This window comes from Chenopodium album, chromosome 7 (genome assembly GCF_948465745.1).
Source record: "Chenopodium album chromosome 7, dcCheAlbu1.1, whole genome shotgun sequence".
Classification (NCBI taxonomy): Eukaryota; Viridiplantae; Streptophyta; class Magnoliopsida; order Caryophyllales; family Amaranthaceae; genus Chenopodium; species Chenopodium album.
Window position 1 is genome coordinate 1,846,304 of NC_137840.1, and position 18,573 is coordinate 1,864,876.

Sequence of the window (18,573 nt, forward strand, 5' to 3'; positions counted from 1 at the left end):
AATATTCTATTCAGCTCGGCTCCAATAAGTTTAGTTCAATCCATCAGAACAGGCCTTAATACTCTCATTTGGGATATCTCCTCCATCTTTGTATTCTCATCACAAGGTCATTTCATTATTTACTTTCAGTTTCCCTCTTTCCATCTTAATTTGGGGAAAATACTGGTTGATCTTCATGATCAACATAATTTGTCAATCATAGGGGTGATGGTGTCTTTTCATTCATTAAGTGAAGGATAGTAATGTCATTGCACATGTGCTGACATGTTCATATTGCTAGCTATGCAATATTGTGTTAGTTGAGGTTTGATGGCGTTAACAACAAAGTTAGGGTCAAAGCCCCAAATCCCCACCCTCCTCCTCTCTTAGAGATGTCAGTGGGGCAGGTCAAGTAGGAGACCCGTCCCATCCTTTCCTTTCAAAGTTTACTACTCTGAATACCTTCTTGAACCTTTTCCTTTAAGCGCACCCTCCTCTTTCTAATGGACCTGCTCCACTGGAAATGACTAAGGTGAGGGAGGAAAGATCAAAGTACCGTAATGGGATGATTCTATCTATACCAGCTGAGCTAACGTTATAGGATAGGTTTTGAGAATGCCTATGTTCGTTGCGGTTTACTAAATAACATCCATCCTTGCGAGCCGATATCACCCTCTCTGGAAAGACAATAGAAAGGCTAAGAGAAGAAATGCAAGGGAGATCCTTCTATCACTCGACCCAGGGCACGTCTTCACTCTCGAAGAAAGAAAGCAAAAAGATCCAAGGGAGTTAAATAACCTCTGCTCGGGGATGGGTCTCGGCTTGGCAGGTGGTGGGGCGAGGATGGGGATAAAAACCATATCCGTCATGGGTGATGGGGCGGGGGTGAATTTTAAGTTGTACCCGCATCGCCCCGCCCGCCCTACTTCGTACCCGCTCCATCCCCACCTCATACCCACGTCTATATATCTTAACAAGCAAAATTATATACTTAATACTAATTTATAAAATAATAATGTGAAATAAAATATTAGTTATAATACTTTGTACTACACTTATATTATAAACAAAAATGTGTGTAATATTAAAAATGTTTTTTTTTATCATAATCCGTATTAATTACGTAGGATTGTGTATTTGAGAGACGGAGATTAGGTGGGTTTTAGGTAGGGATTAGGCGGGTCTTTGGTGGGGATGGATATCCAAGTGGAGGGTGGGGCGGGGATGGTTTTGGAGTTGTACCCGCCGGGGCGGGGATGGGGATGAACATTGGACCCGCCGCGGGAATGGGGATGAGGATGGGGATGGAAATTCTAGGTGGGGATGGGGATGGGAAGGCCAACATCCGCCCCGCCCTGCCCCGCCCCATTGACATCCCTATCATCTCTCCTCTCTCCTCTTTATCAAAGTCTCAACAATGGCAAGTGTGTAGTACCTCCGGCGATGGAGGGTAGGTGTAGCGGTGACAATGAAACTGAAATTAGTACTTGGCGACAACTAGCTATGACTCCGGCAACGGGTGGTGGTGGTGTCTGTACTTAAATCAATCTCACATCCGCGCGTCGGCAAGAATTATTTCCTAACAAAGCTCCCTAAGTTAGTAAATTCAAGGAAAAATGATCACCCTTACCCTTTGGAGTTGATTAAGCATTTAAGCCCTTAATTTCACCTTTTCTTCCTAGGGTTTTCGTTTGATTCAGCGCGAAAATGATGGTGTCGGTGGTCGGTTTATTGGATGAATCTTGGACATGATGAAGATGGTGGTGTGGTAGCTTCAATGGAGGAAGCAGCTTGAACACCACTATTGTTACCGTTAGTAAACAGAGTTAGGATAGGCTTGCATTCTTGGTGATTAAGCGGCTGACGAAGCATTAGTATGAGTTGGCTAGTATGAGTAAGCACTAGATTGACAAAATATGTTAACCATGCAGATCAACTGGCCAAGCCCCCTTAATTTGTTCACTTTCATATTTCTCAATTATGACTTAAATACCCTTTAATACAATATTATCAACCTAAGCACACCCTTTAAGGGACATAGTTACACTAACTCTGTTTGATAGGCTGGCAAAGAAGTTTACCCTAGTAAATTGTCACTTAAAATAAAAGAAAACTATTTTCCCCTCAAAATTATTTTCTTTCATTTTCCCTACCTTCCTTGTACACTCTTTTCACGATCTTCTCGATTTCTCTTTCATTTTTCATCATATTTCTTATATGGAACAAATTAAAATAATGGAAAACTAATCTTACACTTCTTTTTTCCATTGTAAATTGTTTTACATTGAAAATATCTTACACTCAACCAAACAAACAGAGCCTATATTTGAAAAGGAAGAGGAGTGAAAGATTTATTAACCTTTATTTGGATAAATCATGAAGATTTGAAGACAGAGATTGAAAGGCTGAATCTCATTGTGTGGTTGTAACTGGGCACGGGGTTCGAGAAGGTGGTGGGTTGCCATTTTGGGAGTATCATAACTCCTATGGATTAAGGTGTGCCAATCACAGTGAACTCGGAAAATAACACAATAAACGTATATAAATGTAAGAACAGGTAACAGATTGCAAGGAAGAAAGAGTGAGAAATTAATTAATATTTTCTAATTTCTTGATTATGATTTTAACTCCAATTTTTAAAGATAATTGAAAATAATAGCAATCGACTTTGAGCCACATTGCACGTTTGCAATCAACCTAAACAATTAACAGCAGATAGATTATGTAATTTATTTAGAAAATAAAATTAAGATTGACAAAATGTATAGAAGACTTCGATTAATCACGGATATAGCCATCAAAACAATTAATCATGCGATGAATTTTAAAAATAAATATATAATTAAAAAACAACAACAAAACAAATCATCAATTTGAGATTAATTTTGATTGTTATTTGTTAATTATCTATTGTAAATTTTTGTTTGGCTATTGTCGATTGTTGAGAGGATTGATGAAAGAGAAGATAAGAGAGAGAAATTGAGATTGGAAAATGAGGGAAAGAAACCCTAACTAACTAACTTACGAATCATATAATTAGGCAACTTTGCACGGCCTATAAACACGGCCTCGAGACTTTTTAAGTAATTGCACAAAGCCTATAGTTTGTTGGGCCTGTGTCCAGTCTGCAAACATCAAAAATTCACATTTTCACAACTAAAGATAAACTCACCCACAAAGTAGAGATACTATTGATTTTGATTACTAAGGGTCTGTTCTCTTACGTTGAAATTCAATTCAGTTCAGTTCAGCTCAGTTAAGTTCAGTTCAGTTCAATCAAAGAGAACAGGCCTTAACATAGGACCTAACTACAAGAGTTATGTGATAGGTAGCTAATTCAATTCTTGAACCATGATTAATTTGTAATAAATATATAGCTATATTTATCTCTATTGATTTGATTGATATCAATTGCATTGAATTTTTTACACAAAGTCTTATATGTGGCTGGCCACACGGTGTGGTGGACATCCATCATGAGGATTACTTCATTAGTGTTATAGGGGTTACTCATTCAGTTTTACAAGAGTTAGTTCGTCAGTGTTGTAGGGGTTACTTGGTCAGTATTACATAGGTTACCGGATTAGTGTTATAGGGGTTACTTTGTTTTTGTATAAGTGGCCACACCATGTGGCCGGCCGCACACAAGACACACTGATTTTTTATATAACTAATCTAATTTCCTGACATAATTAAGCTTTGACCTTAGTTTTACACTAATTTTTGTTGAAAAAAATTACTTCATATGTGAAGTACCAAATAAATCATGTCAATATATCCATATTAGTGTGGCCATTTTACGAATATTTATTTTCCTGACATAATTAAGCTTTAACTTTATTTTTAACACTAGATTAGTGCCCGTGCGATGCACGGTAGTAATAGCCTTTTTTCCATTAATTAATTTCTGATATAATATGAAAATGAAGCAACTCATGTGGAATTATTAACAAATTAAATTACGAGGCAATAATTATTAAAACTACAATTGAGAAAAAAAAATTATTTTTTATTAGTCGTGTTGAAAGTACGTATTTATAAATAGTATACATTATGTTACATTAATGAAGTATGTTATTCCCAATAAAACTAAATAATGTAGATGTTGTATCTTTTTAATAATAAATTAATTTAGTTTTAAAAAAAAATACACTATAGTACTTCCAATAAATAAGCTAAGTAGAATAACTAAAAAAAAAATTAAAGCTGACATCATATTTTTTATTAGCGAGAAATTTTTTAAGGATAGCGACTATAAATCGATCGATGTAAGCAAGACCTGCTTTAATAATAGTTAATTGATTTAAGGAAAAAAAGTTATAAGTTACAAAAAAAAATTATCACAGGAACGAAAACTAACTCAATTATTATTATTTCATAAGATTTTACAACTATATAATGGTAATTTTTTTCTTAAAAATATAATGATAATTTAAATGTTAATATTGTAGTTTTTTGGCTCCGTTAGTTTATACTTGATCTCCGATCTTTTTTTTTTTTTTTTTTTTTTTTTTTTTGACAAGGGCTTAATCTCCACCATATATCAAGCTTCTGAATTATAATTTATTCTCTATTAATTAAAAGGTCTCAAAATCTGTTGTAACTATTTTAAATAAATAGAACACAAACTAAAAAGGAATACAATTATTAGAAAGATAATATATAAGATTAGGAATAATATATAATTATAATTGTATAATACAAATAATACAAAAATAGAAGATTTGTTTAGCTAAAAAGGGAGAGGGAGTTTTGGAGGGAAAAAAAATAGCACCGGGAAATGACACGTGTCATTTCTGGTGTCTGTTTTAGTATAATGTTATTGATTGATTAATACTTCCTCCGTTTCTATTTAGTTGACGCGTTTGATTTAGGCACACATATTAAGGAGAGGAGAGAGAGTGATAGAGAATGAAAAAGCAAGTGGGGTAGCTTGCAAGGTAAAAAATTTACCCAAAAAGGAAACGTGTCAACTAAAAAGAAACTTTCTAAAAAGGAATACGTGTCAACTAAAAAGAAACGGAGGTAGTATATATTAATATTGTAGTTTTTTGGCTCCGTTAGTTTTATACTTGATCTCCACCATATATCAAGCTTCTAAATTATAATTTATCTATATATCAAGCTTCAAGTTTTTTGGCTCCGTTAATTTATACTAAAATAACAACCGCTGATGTCATCACTGCCTACGTGTCACTTTTTTATTTTTATTTTTTCCCTCCAAAATGCAAGGATGATGTCATATTTTTTAATCCTTTTTTAAGGCATTAAGCTACCCTATTTAACATAGCTTTGAAAATATATTCCATTTGAATTTTTAAATTTTAAATTTTGGGTATTCTACACATATTATGCTATTTAGTTATTTACAAGTTGTTAACAATTGTTAATAATATAATTTAATTGAAATTTCCTAATTAAATATGAAAATAACGCACTTTTGGGAATTGTATATTCATATTTAATTAGAAATTAGTTAGGAAAACTGAGGATGTATATTTTTCTTTCAGTATGTGTTAAAAGTCTATAATTCAATTCTTATTTTTAAACCGTGCATCACACAGGGTTAATCTAGTTCTACATTAATTAAAAGTTCTCACATTTTGTGTGGCAAATTTGCAGAGGTACTGTGGCTGTCAAAGCTGAAATGTTCAGGAGACACATTGCTAATGACGAACTTTGTCCTCGATGTGGTATTGAAGCAGAAACTATTGATCATGCCTTTTTTGAATGTGAAGAGGTAAGATTGATTTGGGAAGGGTATGAGCTTTCCAATGCAGTTATAGATGCACCGAGGGATACTTTTGCTGCAATGTTACTCTGGTGGGCTGACAAATATGAAAAGGAGGTAAGGAAAATCCTAGCTGTGATGTGGTGCATGAACAGGTGAGTTTGGACATGGGAATGATTACAAGAGGCTTTGTCCAACTTGTTGAGGATTATAGAGAGTATAATCAGAAGGTTCGAAGCTGCTACCCCAGTACACAACGTTGCTATTCCCCATCACCCCCTGAAGGCATTATTAAGCTCAATGTTGATGCACATGTGACTGGAAATGGGTATGTGGGGCTACAAGAGTGAGATTGTTCTCGCTGCAGTGAAACGCCTAAGTGTTGATTGGCCTGCAGAGTTGGCTGAAGCAGCAGCAGTACGGTATGGACTACAGACCTTACACAGACTTGGCTTCATGGATGTATGGGTTGAGTGTGATGCGTTGTCAGTTGTAAAGAACGTCAAGCAAGATGATACTGGAAGAGCTCCAACTTACCTCTTGTATGAAGACATCAAAAAGCTGTCAAACTTGTTTAGCTTTTTTATTATTACTCATGTTAAAAGGGCCAGAAATGCCGTGGCTCACTTAGTAGCTAGGTGGGACACTAATGATTGTTCGGAACGTTTGTGTATGAACTCCTTCCCCCAAAGTATCATAACTTCGGCGGAACTTGATTTGCAATAATATTTCCGGCTGACTTTTCCTCAAAAAAAAAGTTAAAAGTTCTCAAAATCTGTAGTAACTATTTATAAATTGAACACAAACTAAAAAGGAATACAATTCTTATAAAGATAATATATAAGATTAGGAATAATATATAATAAATATTACAAAAATAGAAGATTTGTTTTGCTAAAAAGGGAGAAGGAGTTTTGAAGGGAAAAAACAGCACCACGAAGTAACATGTGTCATTCCTAATGTCTGTTTTAATATTATGTTATTGATTTTTGTTGAAAAAAATTACTCCATATATGGATTACCAAAATAACATGTCAATATTTTTTGCAAAATAGCTCAGGAATATATTAATAAAGTTCAATGTTTGCCAAAGACAATAGGCCTTGGGAATGGACCAAACTTACAAACTCATCACAACCGCTAGTATCCCATCTAGCCACAAAATGAGCTAAAGTATTTCTCGACCGCTTTACACAATAGCAACACAAAGCAATCTAAAAAAACTCATACGACTATCTTATTTAAAAAAAAAAAAAAAAAAAAAAAAAAAAAAAAAAAAAGGTTATGGACTTATGGTACATAAGCCAAATAGTTACAAGACTTGGAACTAACAAAAAAATTAAGTATGATCTTATTTAATTAGTCATTTCTAAAATACCCTTTTAAGTTATAAAAAAATACACATGAATTGAACATAGCCTTCTTAACCATAACAATGCATATGTCAAAAATAAAAACAACAAAAATTACAATGCTGAGCAAACCAGCAAGTTATACTTGTTTTGGGGCCGTGAAGTAGACATATTCCATTTGTTTTTACTCTGTAGTTTAATTTATGCATTTTGACTTTAACAGTATTTTTGGACTTTAACAGTATTTATATAGGCTACTTTGGTTTATATACATGACAAACTATTAATTCATCTAAAAGTATAGTTTTCTCTATTGATTCATCTAAAAATATAGTTTTATCCATTTCATGTATAGCAGCATAGGCAAATGTGATTTAATATAACTTGTCAACTACAGAGAGTAATATGAAATAGAAGTCTTATTATCCAATCACTGTTCAAAGATTGTCCTGTCTAATTACATTGACTTTCAACTTTCAAGTATATTAAACTTCAATGGAATAATGGAACGATTATCTTTAATATTCACAGAATAATACTCCCTACTTAAGACATTAAACTATCAAATCATATTTAAATCAACAATCAAATGATCAATTACTAACTTTGACTTGGAGTAATTAAATATTACAGTAATGGAGTACTAATGTTGCCCTGCCTAATTGCCTATACGATCAAACGTTTAGAGTTTCCACAGTTAAAATTGAGTTTCCTAAATAAGAATAACACGAAGGAAACAATCGTTGAAATGCATTTGGCTTTCTTTAGTTCTTTGTACTTGCGACAAAGCTTGCAAAATACCAATACTTCAAAAATCCCACATACCAGAACTCAGGCACAACGACACTTCACTAAAATAACTGAAACACAGCACACTTAACAGAATCAAAGTTGCTAAAACAGCTAGATAAGCATCTGTGTACCCGGATCACGCAATGTAATTTAAACTAGTACTGGTATTTGACTATCCGTTGGTTTCGAAAACAGTTGCAGCAAATTTGCCAATTTAAGAGTTAAATGTGATCAGCTTTCGCAAAATGCTCATGAGCAAAGGGATAAGGAAGGCAAAAGGCCAAAAGAGCAATAAGTTCCACAACAATAAATTACCAGCAGCCAAACAACAAACAGATAATGAAAAAGATAGATGACATTCAATTTACTCGAGAGAATTGGGCACAGAAAAACAACTACTGTATTTAAGATTACCATTCAGCTAACCCAACGCGATCTTAATCATGTTTAAACTAAGAACGAAAGTAAATCAGTACTGCTCTACAGGGCAAAGATGCCAAAAGCTAAATCAAGTCAAAGTTAAGACTTAAAATACAGAGTGATGATTTTTTTCCTTGATTCCTTATATTAAAACTACCAACAGTTTATACTTCCAATCAAGATGAGACGCTCCAACACCACAAAACGCCTTCATCATCCCCACTCAGTGGAACACTAATCATCATCTTCTTCCTCCTATATATTTGATCAAAGCAAAAAACACACAATCAGCAAATTTTAAAAGCAATGAAACCCAATCCATAAACTAAGAACACAGATCACTAAAGATCAATATACCTCGCCACTGCCTTCTTCATCATCCTCATCATTCACCTCAGACCTAGACTTGTCTGACTCCTCTTCTTCCTCAGCATCTTTACCTTCAGCCTGCATTTCATTTACATACCAGTGATTAACACTTTGATTCTCCAATATCAATTCTAATGATAACAGCACGAATATCAAAATTTCAAAAGTAAAATAGAGTTTAATTAGACTATACCAATTTCTTGTTGTATACGTTCATGCTCTTTTCATAATCAGCCTTCCTCTTCTCTGCCTTCTGGATGTAGGGAGCCTTTTCCTGCAATCAATTACAAAACAACAATAATTAGTTCAATAATTTCGAATCACATCCAAAAGTCAACCCAGCACAGAACAATGAAAGATCAAACTTACAGCATCAGTCAATGATTTCCACTTCTCACCACCAGCTTTCCCAACCTAAACATAAAATCAAATTCCATCAAACGACAAACTAGCAAAATCAAACAATTCAAAAAGCAAATCGTAAAATCGAGACTCACAGCAGCAACAGATTTGTTGTTGGGGTGCTTCTGCTTGTATGTCACTCTAAACTCCTCCCTATAATTCACAATCAACATGTCAATATGAGCAAACAAAGCATATTTCCAGAATCAACAAACAGAAAAACTGAAAAATGAGCGAGAATTAGAGTTATACATGAAAACAAAGAAGGCACTTGGGGGCCTCTTTGGCTTGTTAGGGTCCTTTGCTGGCTTCCCTTTCTTAGCCGCAGCTCCTTTCTTCACAGAAAGCCTGAATATTAAAGTAAAAACTCAATTTAATCGCTGAAATCGGGTAAACAAACAATATAACAGACACATTATATGAAGATCTCAGATCTGGAAAGCAAAAACTACCAAAAAAATTACATATCCTCCCATCTCAAGGTTGATAACCAACACAAACATGCTCATAATTATAAACATAAACAAAAAATCAAAACAAATTCACCGCACATCAGAATATCAACAAATCTACGTAAACATCATACTAAAGCCTCAAAATATGCTCAAAAATCATGTAGAAATTTTAGAATATAATTGAGAAACAACAGATCAATAATAACCACAAATATGCTCAAAAATTAGGCGGAAATAAATTAAAAAATTAAACACGCTACAAATCTCATTACGAAACAATTCAAACAAATCAAATACCACAAATATGCTCAATAGTCCGAAAAAAATCACAAATATACACAATAGTCCAAAAAAATTCTCAAATATGCTCAACAAACCGAAAAACATCACAAATATGCTCAGAAATCGGGGAATAAATCTCAAATATGCTGAATAATCAGGAAAACTATCTCAAACCGAAACGCATCAATACCGAAAGATCAACAACCAGAAGCAAAGCACAAACAATCAATTTTAACAAAAATTTAAAAACCAAAAAAATTGAAAAATAATTTATTAACATACTTAGCATCGCCGCCTCTCCTGGTATCAGCCTTAGCTTTTCCTCCCTTCATATCTGCAACAACAACAACAACAAAATCAAAAACAAAAAATAAAAAACATCAAAAAATCGAAAGATCAGCGAAAAACAAGCAGAAAAACGACGAAAAAAAGCAAAAAAAGGAGAAAATCTGAGAAGAAAGAGGTACCTGGAGGCTAGGGTTAGGGTTTGAAGGAAGAGAGAGAAAACAGAGAGAGAGAGAGAGAGAGAGAGAGAGAGATATGCGGTTTGAGGAGAGAAATGCGAAATTGAGAGAGAGAATGATAAGAAGAGAAGTTGAAAGGAGCGGAGGGATAAAAGGGGAGAAGAGGAGGGGTTTTGTGGGAATTTGAATTGATATTCCTACGCGAGTGTTTTTCAGTTTTCCCTTTCTTAAGTGGAATACAATTTCATTAAAGCTTAGGATTTTTAGGCGGGATTTTTTTTTTTTATTATTGTTTCTTGACACGTCACTGATCCGTGTGCTCGGTTTTGGATTGGTTTTCGGAGATATTTTTCGGATTCATCGATCTCTTCTTTTTGTTTTTTTTTTTATTTTTAAATTTTTTTTTTTTTTCTGTTGTGTTTTCTATTGTGCTTGTTGCCTAACGGAATTTTTTCTTCATTGAGTTGATTTGTTCATTTTTTTTCGACCCTTGTGTTTGAGTTTTTGATGCTTTTGAATTTTTTTTAATCTAGCTGTGGTTTATGAAAACTACAGTGTGCCAAGTTTTAGATATTTTATTATTTTGTATGGGATGGGATATACGATTAGATAATGCATCAATGATTTTCTCTGTTTCTTGATAAATGTGTCGCGTATTTCTTTTTTTAAAATACAGGATTTTAAAAAATGAATATAAAGTGGATATCATAACTAAATTTGAATTTTAAAAAAAATCCAATTGAACTTATTTATCCGGTAAATATATGACTAGTCCTACACAACTGAAAAAAGTAGAATGTATATGAGATGTCAGTCTAGTGTATAAAACTGTGTGACACAAGTCCGAATCTCTCCTACTCATGTTCTCTATTATTAGATAAAAAGAATTATGGTAGAATGAATACTATTGATTAAAGTTAAATTTTAAAAAGGATAACTACAATTATTTATTTGATTAACAAATTATTAAACCAATTTTTTTTTTCAAGGTCTTGACTTAGTTATTGGTATTAAGAGACCCATGTTCAATTCAAATTTCATCTACCCAATTTTTCTATCCCTAACAATTAGGCTCTTGCTAGGTATTCCATACATGATTATGAGGAAGTACAAGAAGTTCTTTTTTATCAATGAAATTTGTTAATCCAGTGGTCGAAGCAACAATGGACTGCTGACTGTTCATTAAACTGCAAGCTTAGAGCCACTACAATAGTTGGCTAATTTATATAATAGTTTGTTATGCCACATCATCTTTTTAAGTTACAACAATTCTAGTTATTTGTTGCTCCAATGGTTAAGCTAGTTATAATTTAATTTATTTTTAAATTTAAAATATTTTTTATCTAATAAATATTTACCAAGCTAATTAGCTCTACAAAGCCAATTAGCTCTACAAAGCTAATCAGCAAGATGTGCAACAATGGTATAGCTATTAGTTTAAGAGTTTTAATATTTGCAAGGTAGTCCATTTTTTCAACCATTGGAGTTGCTCTTATATATTGAGCTAGATCATTCCCCTTTTTTCTTCCCGGTGAAAACAAGCTTATATTTCCTATATAACTAACCACCGCCACCTCCATCTTCCTGCCAATGAAGAACTATTTCCTTCGATGCTCCCCTTTCCTCTTTGAAACCCATCACCGCCATCATCGATATTCTTACTTGCTCGCCTAAACCCATCATCGCCACCACTACCATCTCTCCAACAATTTGTCGATCAACCATGAAGCATATCCTAAAATGTCGCTTCGTGACACGGTCACTCATATCCTTTGGGATTAACAATGCCTTGAATTTCAACTTTTTCATAGAATTTTCGTTTAATATGGCAGCAAAGCCGCTAGAAAATGGTGGGATTGTCGATGAAAGTGTTAGTAGAAATCGTGGAAAGGAAAAAATGAGGTCTACCCCAACACATTAGTCTATCAATGCGTGAAACATGAACACCACAAATATGAATTGTATGTTCCACGTATTATTTCTTTTATTTACAAATTCGCCATCAAATCAATACCAAATGTTTATTAATAAGATCAATGGGGGATGTCGTCTCCATGATTTAAAATGGAAACATAGTAGAAAATTGAATAGTTGCAATTATTGGAGAGTATTTAAATTTTTAGACTTACCAATACTTAACAATAATACACGTTTATGTGATAATTACTTATTTATTTTCTAACCTTTATCCTTGCATATATATATCAGCTATCTCAAATTAAATTTAGCATTTGAGAGATACTTCAATTCAATTTCTTAATATCACAACTTTTCTCTACAAACCAACATATCATTTACGTACAAGACTAATTGTAGTGGGTACAACAATCATACCGAATCATAGAGTCAAGCACAATCACTATATCACAATAGGTCAATAGTCCTCAAACCTCTTGTGCCATTGTCTTGCAAACTGCTTCAGTCCATTCTTATTATTGAATAGGCTGTATGGTTAAAGAAATGGACATTCATACACTCAACAAAACTTTTCAAGCTAGTTAACTCAAAAAAACAAGCTAGCATTATATTATTGACTAACTTTTGTTTATCCAAATCACTAAAATATTTGTATAGCACCAAATAAAATAAATACACTTGTAACACACACTAAAAGAAAGCAAACCTAGCTAAGTAATATTAGATCCCGCACTTTTCAACCATCTTATTTCACTTATTTATAGTTTAATAAGTTCAGTTTAAGAAGAATATGTTCTACCCAAATACAAATTATATTATAATTAAAATAAGTTTTATTAATAAGGTCTAAAAAGTTTAGATAAGTTAAAATAAGAAGATAAAAAAAAATAATAAAAAAAATAGATAAGTTCATATAAGAAGATTAAAAAAAAAAGTTTAGATAAGTGAAAATAAGGTGAATAGATAGAACACACGCATGTATAGTAGTATAACTGTATAAGCTCATGATAAAAATATGTCACATTTTGACACGCCAATGTTGATTCAATATATATATATATATATATATATATATATATATATATATATATATATATATATATATATATATATATATATATATATATATATTTTTTTTTTTTTTTGGTGTTCTACCCGGTTCACCCTTTGGGCTAATCCGGATTCGAGGATCAATTCTGGGTGGTTAGGTTTCAGTCCCCTCCCAATTGTTGTTGTGGGGGATCAAACACGGGTCCTCCCTACCAAGTGTAGTCTCAATCACCACTACACCAACAACCAATTGGTTGATTCAATATATTATGCATAAACTAGATTTTTATTATATATAGTTCTTTAGTATTGATCAAGCCACTGATTTTATTACAACTAGATTTGGGATACATCTCTGTTCAAACATTATGTGTCAATTCATCTTAACCCAAGTAAAACATTGTATGTCAAATCCATCTTAACCCAAGCTAGTATATGAATTTGGTGTCATGGGTGCATATACACTCCTAAAATAATTAAACAACCATCAATACATTGTCCCACGTAACCATGTTTAATTTATAAGGATACTCATCATATATGTAAGTAAGATACATGCATACGTACACTAATCATTGCATCAAAACTGTATAATATATTGTACGAAAACAATTATACATAACCCTGGCCTATATATATGATGAATGACATGATACTTCTATTATTTATTTATTTACATTACCTTGTATATTTCCATCATACATAATTATCTATTTATCACTAAAATCCTCAATTTGTAGGACAAGGTTCAAGGAAGAGTTTGATATATATGTGACTTCAAGATTATTTTAAAACACACATGGAACCATTCCTATACTATTATTAGCTAATTCAACTGTTTCAAGAATAGATAGTGGAGTAGTGATATCGCTTTCCACCTCGATTCATGATGATTTATGTGATCTAGGGATCAAATTTGATGAAGCTCATTTGAAAGATTTAACATACAATACATAAATCTGCTTCATATACAACACATAACAATTTTGAATTTCATTCTATCTAAAATTATTTTTTCCGTAATTCTTAAGCGTTAAATTGTAATTAATTTAATATTAATCTTTTTTTTTTTTTTTTTTTTTGTGGGAAAAAAATTCTTAATAGGTGCTGATTACTAAAGCACTTTTTCCCTATCTACACGACTACAAATATATTATTAATAAGGCTCAATCCATTTAAGCTAGCAAATCACGAGTTGATTATGAAGTGATCAAACTTTCTACTTCCTACAAAGGACAGAGATCCCCTCCCTCCAAGTTGGTTTTAACTTAGTTTAAGGTTGTTCATAGTGAAACCTTTGTGAATATATTTAGTTTAATAAGGGACGTCAAAGAACTTCATAGTTTAACAAAAGAACAATAATTGTTAATGAGTACACTTTTTTTTCCACTTAAAAAACATTCACATTACTTCCTTAGTTAGTTTAGCCCCATTGTCTTTCCTTACGTTTTTCCATTATATATAGATCACATAAATTACATATAAATATCTTATTAGCTTCATCTATACTAATATATTAAAAGGCTTTACTAAGGACGTTTCTGTGCCATTTCTCATTATGCCACATCATCACTACTCAATCAACTAGAATATTACTTCAAGGGGATTCGAACGCCCAACCTTTTATAAGAAAAGTAGTTACTTAACCATCTAAGCCAATCATAAGCTATGTTATAAACATGAAAATAAATGTATATAATTGATAATCACAAAGTCTAATTAAAGTAGCAACCAGTGCAACACCCGGACTACACACTAGTTGTTAATTAAATTGAACTGCATTAAATTTACAACTAAAAGCACGAATTAAAGAACCACAATTATTGAGAATATGCACGCATTCACCCCCGGTGATCTTCATCTTAAGTGGCCTATACGTAGGGCTGAAAGTAATTCGGATTAAAACCGAACTAAACCGAAAACCAAACCGAATTAGTAATTCGGTTTGGATTTTATTTTATTTTTTTTAATTCGGATTGAGAAAATAAAAAAATATGGATTACGGATTGGATTCGATTTGGGGTTTTAAAATACTAAAAACCGAATTACAAACTGAATTTCGACCTAATACTTTAAGCCCACTTTCTTTTTCAAAGTATCCAACCACTTTCCCCTTTCATATATAAACTTGAAAAAAAAACCTAAATCTCAATTCTCCTTTCTCAATATCTTACTCTCTCACAAAGAATATAGTTAACCAGAAATGATTGTATGAATTTTCAGGGTGAAGTTCGAGTTTCGGGTTTGAATGTTGCAAAAGAAGGGAACAAATTTCGGTTTGGATTGGATTTTAATTTGAAAAACAGAATTAATTTGGTTTGGATTGGATTGGATCGAATCTTAATTCGGTTTGGATTCGGATTGAGATTTTCGAAACCGAATTAATTCGGATTGAATTCGATTTTGGCTATAATCCAAACCGCAAACCGAACTTTCACCCCTACCTATACGCACGCATTTGCATTGATGTCCGTTGGTAAGATAGATTAGTTTATATATGCCCAATCACTGCGATGTACCAAGTCCTAATCCCGCAACCATTAGTTCAGCTTCAGCCTTATAGGCATTACATATGCCAAAATTTGCAACAAAAGCTCTCACAAAATTTATATGGTAGTCACGACGATTTGACGAACCCCATGCCACTTCCTCCTACTAGCAGCCTTTGTGACCCTTTAGTAGCCCCATCTGCTCATTAGAGTCACCACCAAACTTTCCAATTAGCTTATTATAGGGTCATTCAGCTGATATTGAATTAATCGATTATTTTTACCCTAATTAGCTATGCGCTTAACACAACCTAATAGCTAAACCAATTTACTCCGTATAAATAAAATTCAACTAAAAAGCACAACCATTTCAAATAACTTTTAAGAAATTAGAAACCATAAAACTTTGTAAATAAAGTATTCTTATATATAAAGAGCACATTCAAGTCAAGAGAATAACAAATACCCGTATATATATTAGGAGCATAACTTTTTTGGTTTATTAAATTGTGTAATTTGAACTTCCTCATATATTAGTGATGAGTTGGTGATCAAAAATAGTTTCTATCCTATCATTTGACTATACATCCGTTTTAGATGTCCCCTTTCCCTCTGTGAATTCTAACCTCTTTACCTTTTTTAAAATACTAACTCCGTTAATTGTTATTTGCAACTTTGGAATATTTTATATCTCTCAAATAATACCCCAAAGTTGCAGATAACAATTAACGGAGGTAGTAACTTGTTCTACCTTTGGGTCTTTAGGATTAATAATTTCAGAAGTTCACAAAACACAACACCCATCCTTTATCATATTTTCATACTTTTTCACAAATTCTAAATTGCCTTTTCCTAATTAAACCTTTCATTATTTGATTATCTTAAGTTCTCTGTAATACTTTGTGTTTGTTTTTTAAATGACCCTAAAGAGAGTAGCGTAGAATAGAGCTTTAGGCCTTTTTCCATTCACCTTATTTTTGCCCAGACAAGAATTATTTTTGTAAAATTGAAATTATTTTTACTAAAGTGAAATTAAATTATTTTCACTAAATTAAAATTATAGGAAAAATTGCTCCCATTAATCTGAACTTTGCTTCGTCCGCCGAAAATAATCCCAACTTTCGTTTATTATCTATTGCACCCAACTTTGGGGGGTATTAATTTCTATTGCACCCAAATGACCTGCAACCGGTAAATCAGGTAAATATTTCTGATTTTTTTTTTTGCACACGTGTCAACATGTAATTGGTTGAAAAAAAATAGGAAAAAAAAAAATTAAAAACATAATTAAAAAAAAAAACCCCAACAGCCACCCTTAGCTTCTCCACCAGCCACCAACACCACCATCACCACCAGCCAACCAATCAAACCCCAGCCACCAAAACCCCAGCTACCAAAAAGAGTTTCGAGTGGTGGTGGTTTTTCGCAGCCACCAAAACCCGTTAGAGTAGCCACCAAAATCCTAAATTCGCAGCAACCGATACCCTAAATCGGAAATTCAAGGGAGGAGTTTTTGGGGGTTTTCGGGTTTAGGAGGGAGACCGTGGTCGGTGCTGGTGAAGGGGAGTTCGATGATGTTGAGGTTGTCGGATTGACGGCGGAGATTTGCGGCATTTAAAGGGGTGGTAAGGAGAGAGAGAGTGAAGGGTGTTTGGGAGAGAAGGCGGTGAGCGAGGTGGAGGAATGGTCGGAGGTGGCCTTGTGCTAAAAATGGCAGAGTGGGAAACCGCCTCAGGGGGAGGGGAAGGGGAAAGCGGCGAGTGGGAAACCGTCGCCGGGGAAGGGGGAGAGGAAACCGACGCAGGGGGAGGGGAATTAGCGCCACCGTTTGGGGTTAGACTAGTGATTGTTGGGGTTGGCCGGTGGTTTTTGGGGTTGCTGGTGGCTGGGGTTTGATTGGTTTTTGGGGTTGCTGGTGGCTGGGGTTTGATTGGTTTCCGGCACCAGGGGAGGGTTTTTTCGGGGGTGGGGGTGTTTTCCGGCGGGTGGGGGTGGGGGTGTGGTGGCAGCCGCTGGGTATGGGTGGGTTTGTGGGGTTTTTATTTTTTTATTTTTTGTTTTTTTTTTAAAAAAAAAAAAATTAAGCCAATCATACGCTGACACGTGGCTAGGTAACCTACTACATCAGGTTAGATGACCTGTTGGGTGCAACGAAAATTAATACCCCCTAAAGTTGGGTGCAATAGATAATAAACGAAAGTTGGGATTATTTTCGGCGGACGAGGCAAAGTTCAAATTAATGGGAGCAATTTTTCCAAAATTATATTATCTAAACTTAAATTATTTTTATTGACTAAATCCCTATTCTCTTCACCTTAAGAAAATAACATTCAGTTTATATAAATTTAGTTCAACATAAAAATTACTCCCTCCGTTTTTAAATACTTGCTCCACTTTTCTTTTCCGGCCGTTTTTAAATACCTGCTCCATTTTCTTTTATGGAAAGCTTTTACAATATTTAATTTATTTCTCACACCTAGTGGACCCAACATAATACTCTCTCTCCTCCTATTCTTCCACTACTTTTACTTTTTATAATTTTTTATTTTCTCAACTACCCCACTACCTCCATATTTTATTACTTTCTCCAATTTCTCCTAAAACTCCGCGTATGAAGAATTGGAACAAGTATTTTAAAACGGATGGAGCATTACAATAAAAAAAAGTTCACTACAATAAAAATAATGTTAGTTTAGTAAAAATTGATGATTTTAAATAAGAAAAATTATAAGGATTTAGTTAAATTAATTTTAGGTCGGTAAAAATAAATTTAAATCTAACAGAAATAATTTCAATTTAGTATAAATAATATCAGTTCAGCAAAAATAATAAAGTGAAGAGAACAAGACCTAAAACATATTTAAACTGATG

General features: G+C 33.4%; 1 protein-coding gene across 1 annotated transcript; it reads right to left on the bottom strand.

Annotated features, from left to right (window-relative positions):
- Positions 1-8,191: 8,191 nt before the first annotated feature.
- LOC145638779 (high mobility group B protein 3-like) lies at positions 8,192-10,444 on the bottom strand. The gene is made up of 8 exons (XM_081689800.1): positions 10,250-10,444; positions 10,065-10,116; positions 9,298-9,393; positions 9,141-9,198; positions 9,013-9,057; positions 8,837-8,917; positions 8,632-8,721; positions 8,192-8,529 (listed from the first exon to the last, which is right to left on the bottom strand). Exons 2-8 carry the CDS (start codon positions 10,112-10,114, stop codon positions 8,509-8,511), a joined length of 441 nt encoding a protein of 146 aa, XP_081545926.1. The 5' UTR covers positions 10,115-10,116; positions 10,250-10,444; the 3' UTR covers positions 8,192-8,508.
- Between the last annotated feature and the right edge of the window lie 8,129 nt (positions 10,445-18,573).

Bases quoted from the DNA above. Each gene is read 5' to 3' on its own strand.
- LOC145638779 (XM_081689800.1), bottom strand. From the start codon at position 10,114: ATGAAGGGAGGAAAAGCTAAGGCTGATACCAGGAGAGGCGGCGATGCT. The intron at 8,722-8,836 runs GTATAGTCTAAT...AATGAAATGCAG, and splicing joins ACGTATACAACAAGAAATTG to GCTGAAGGTAAAGATGCTGA. The intron at 8,530-8,631 runs GTATATTGATCT...TCAAATATATAG, and splicing joins ATGAAGAAGGCAGTGGCGAG to GAGGAAGAAGATGATGATTA.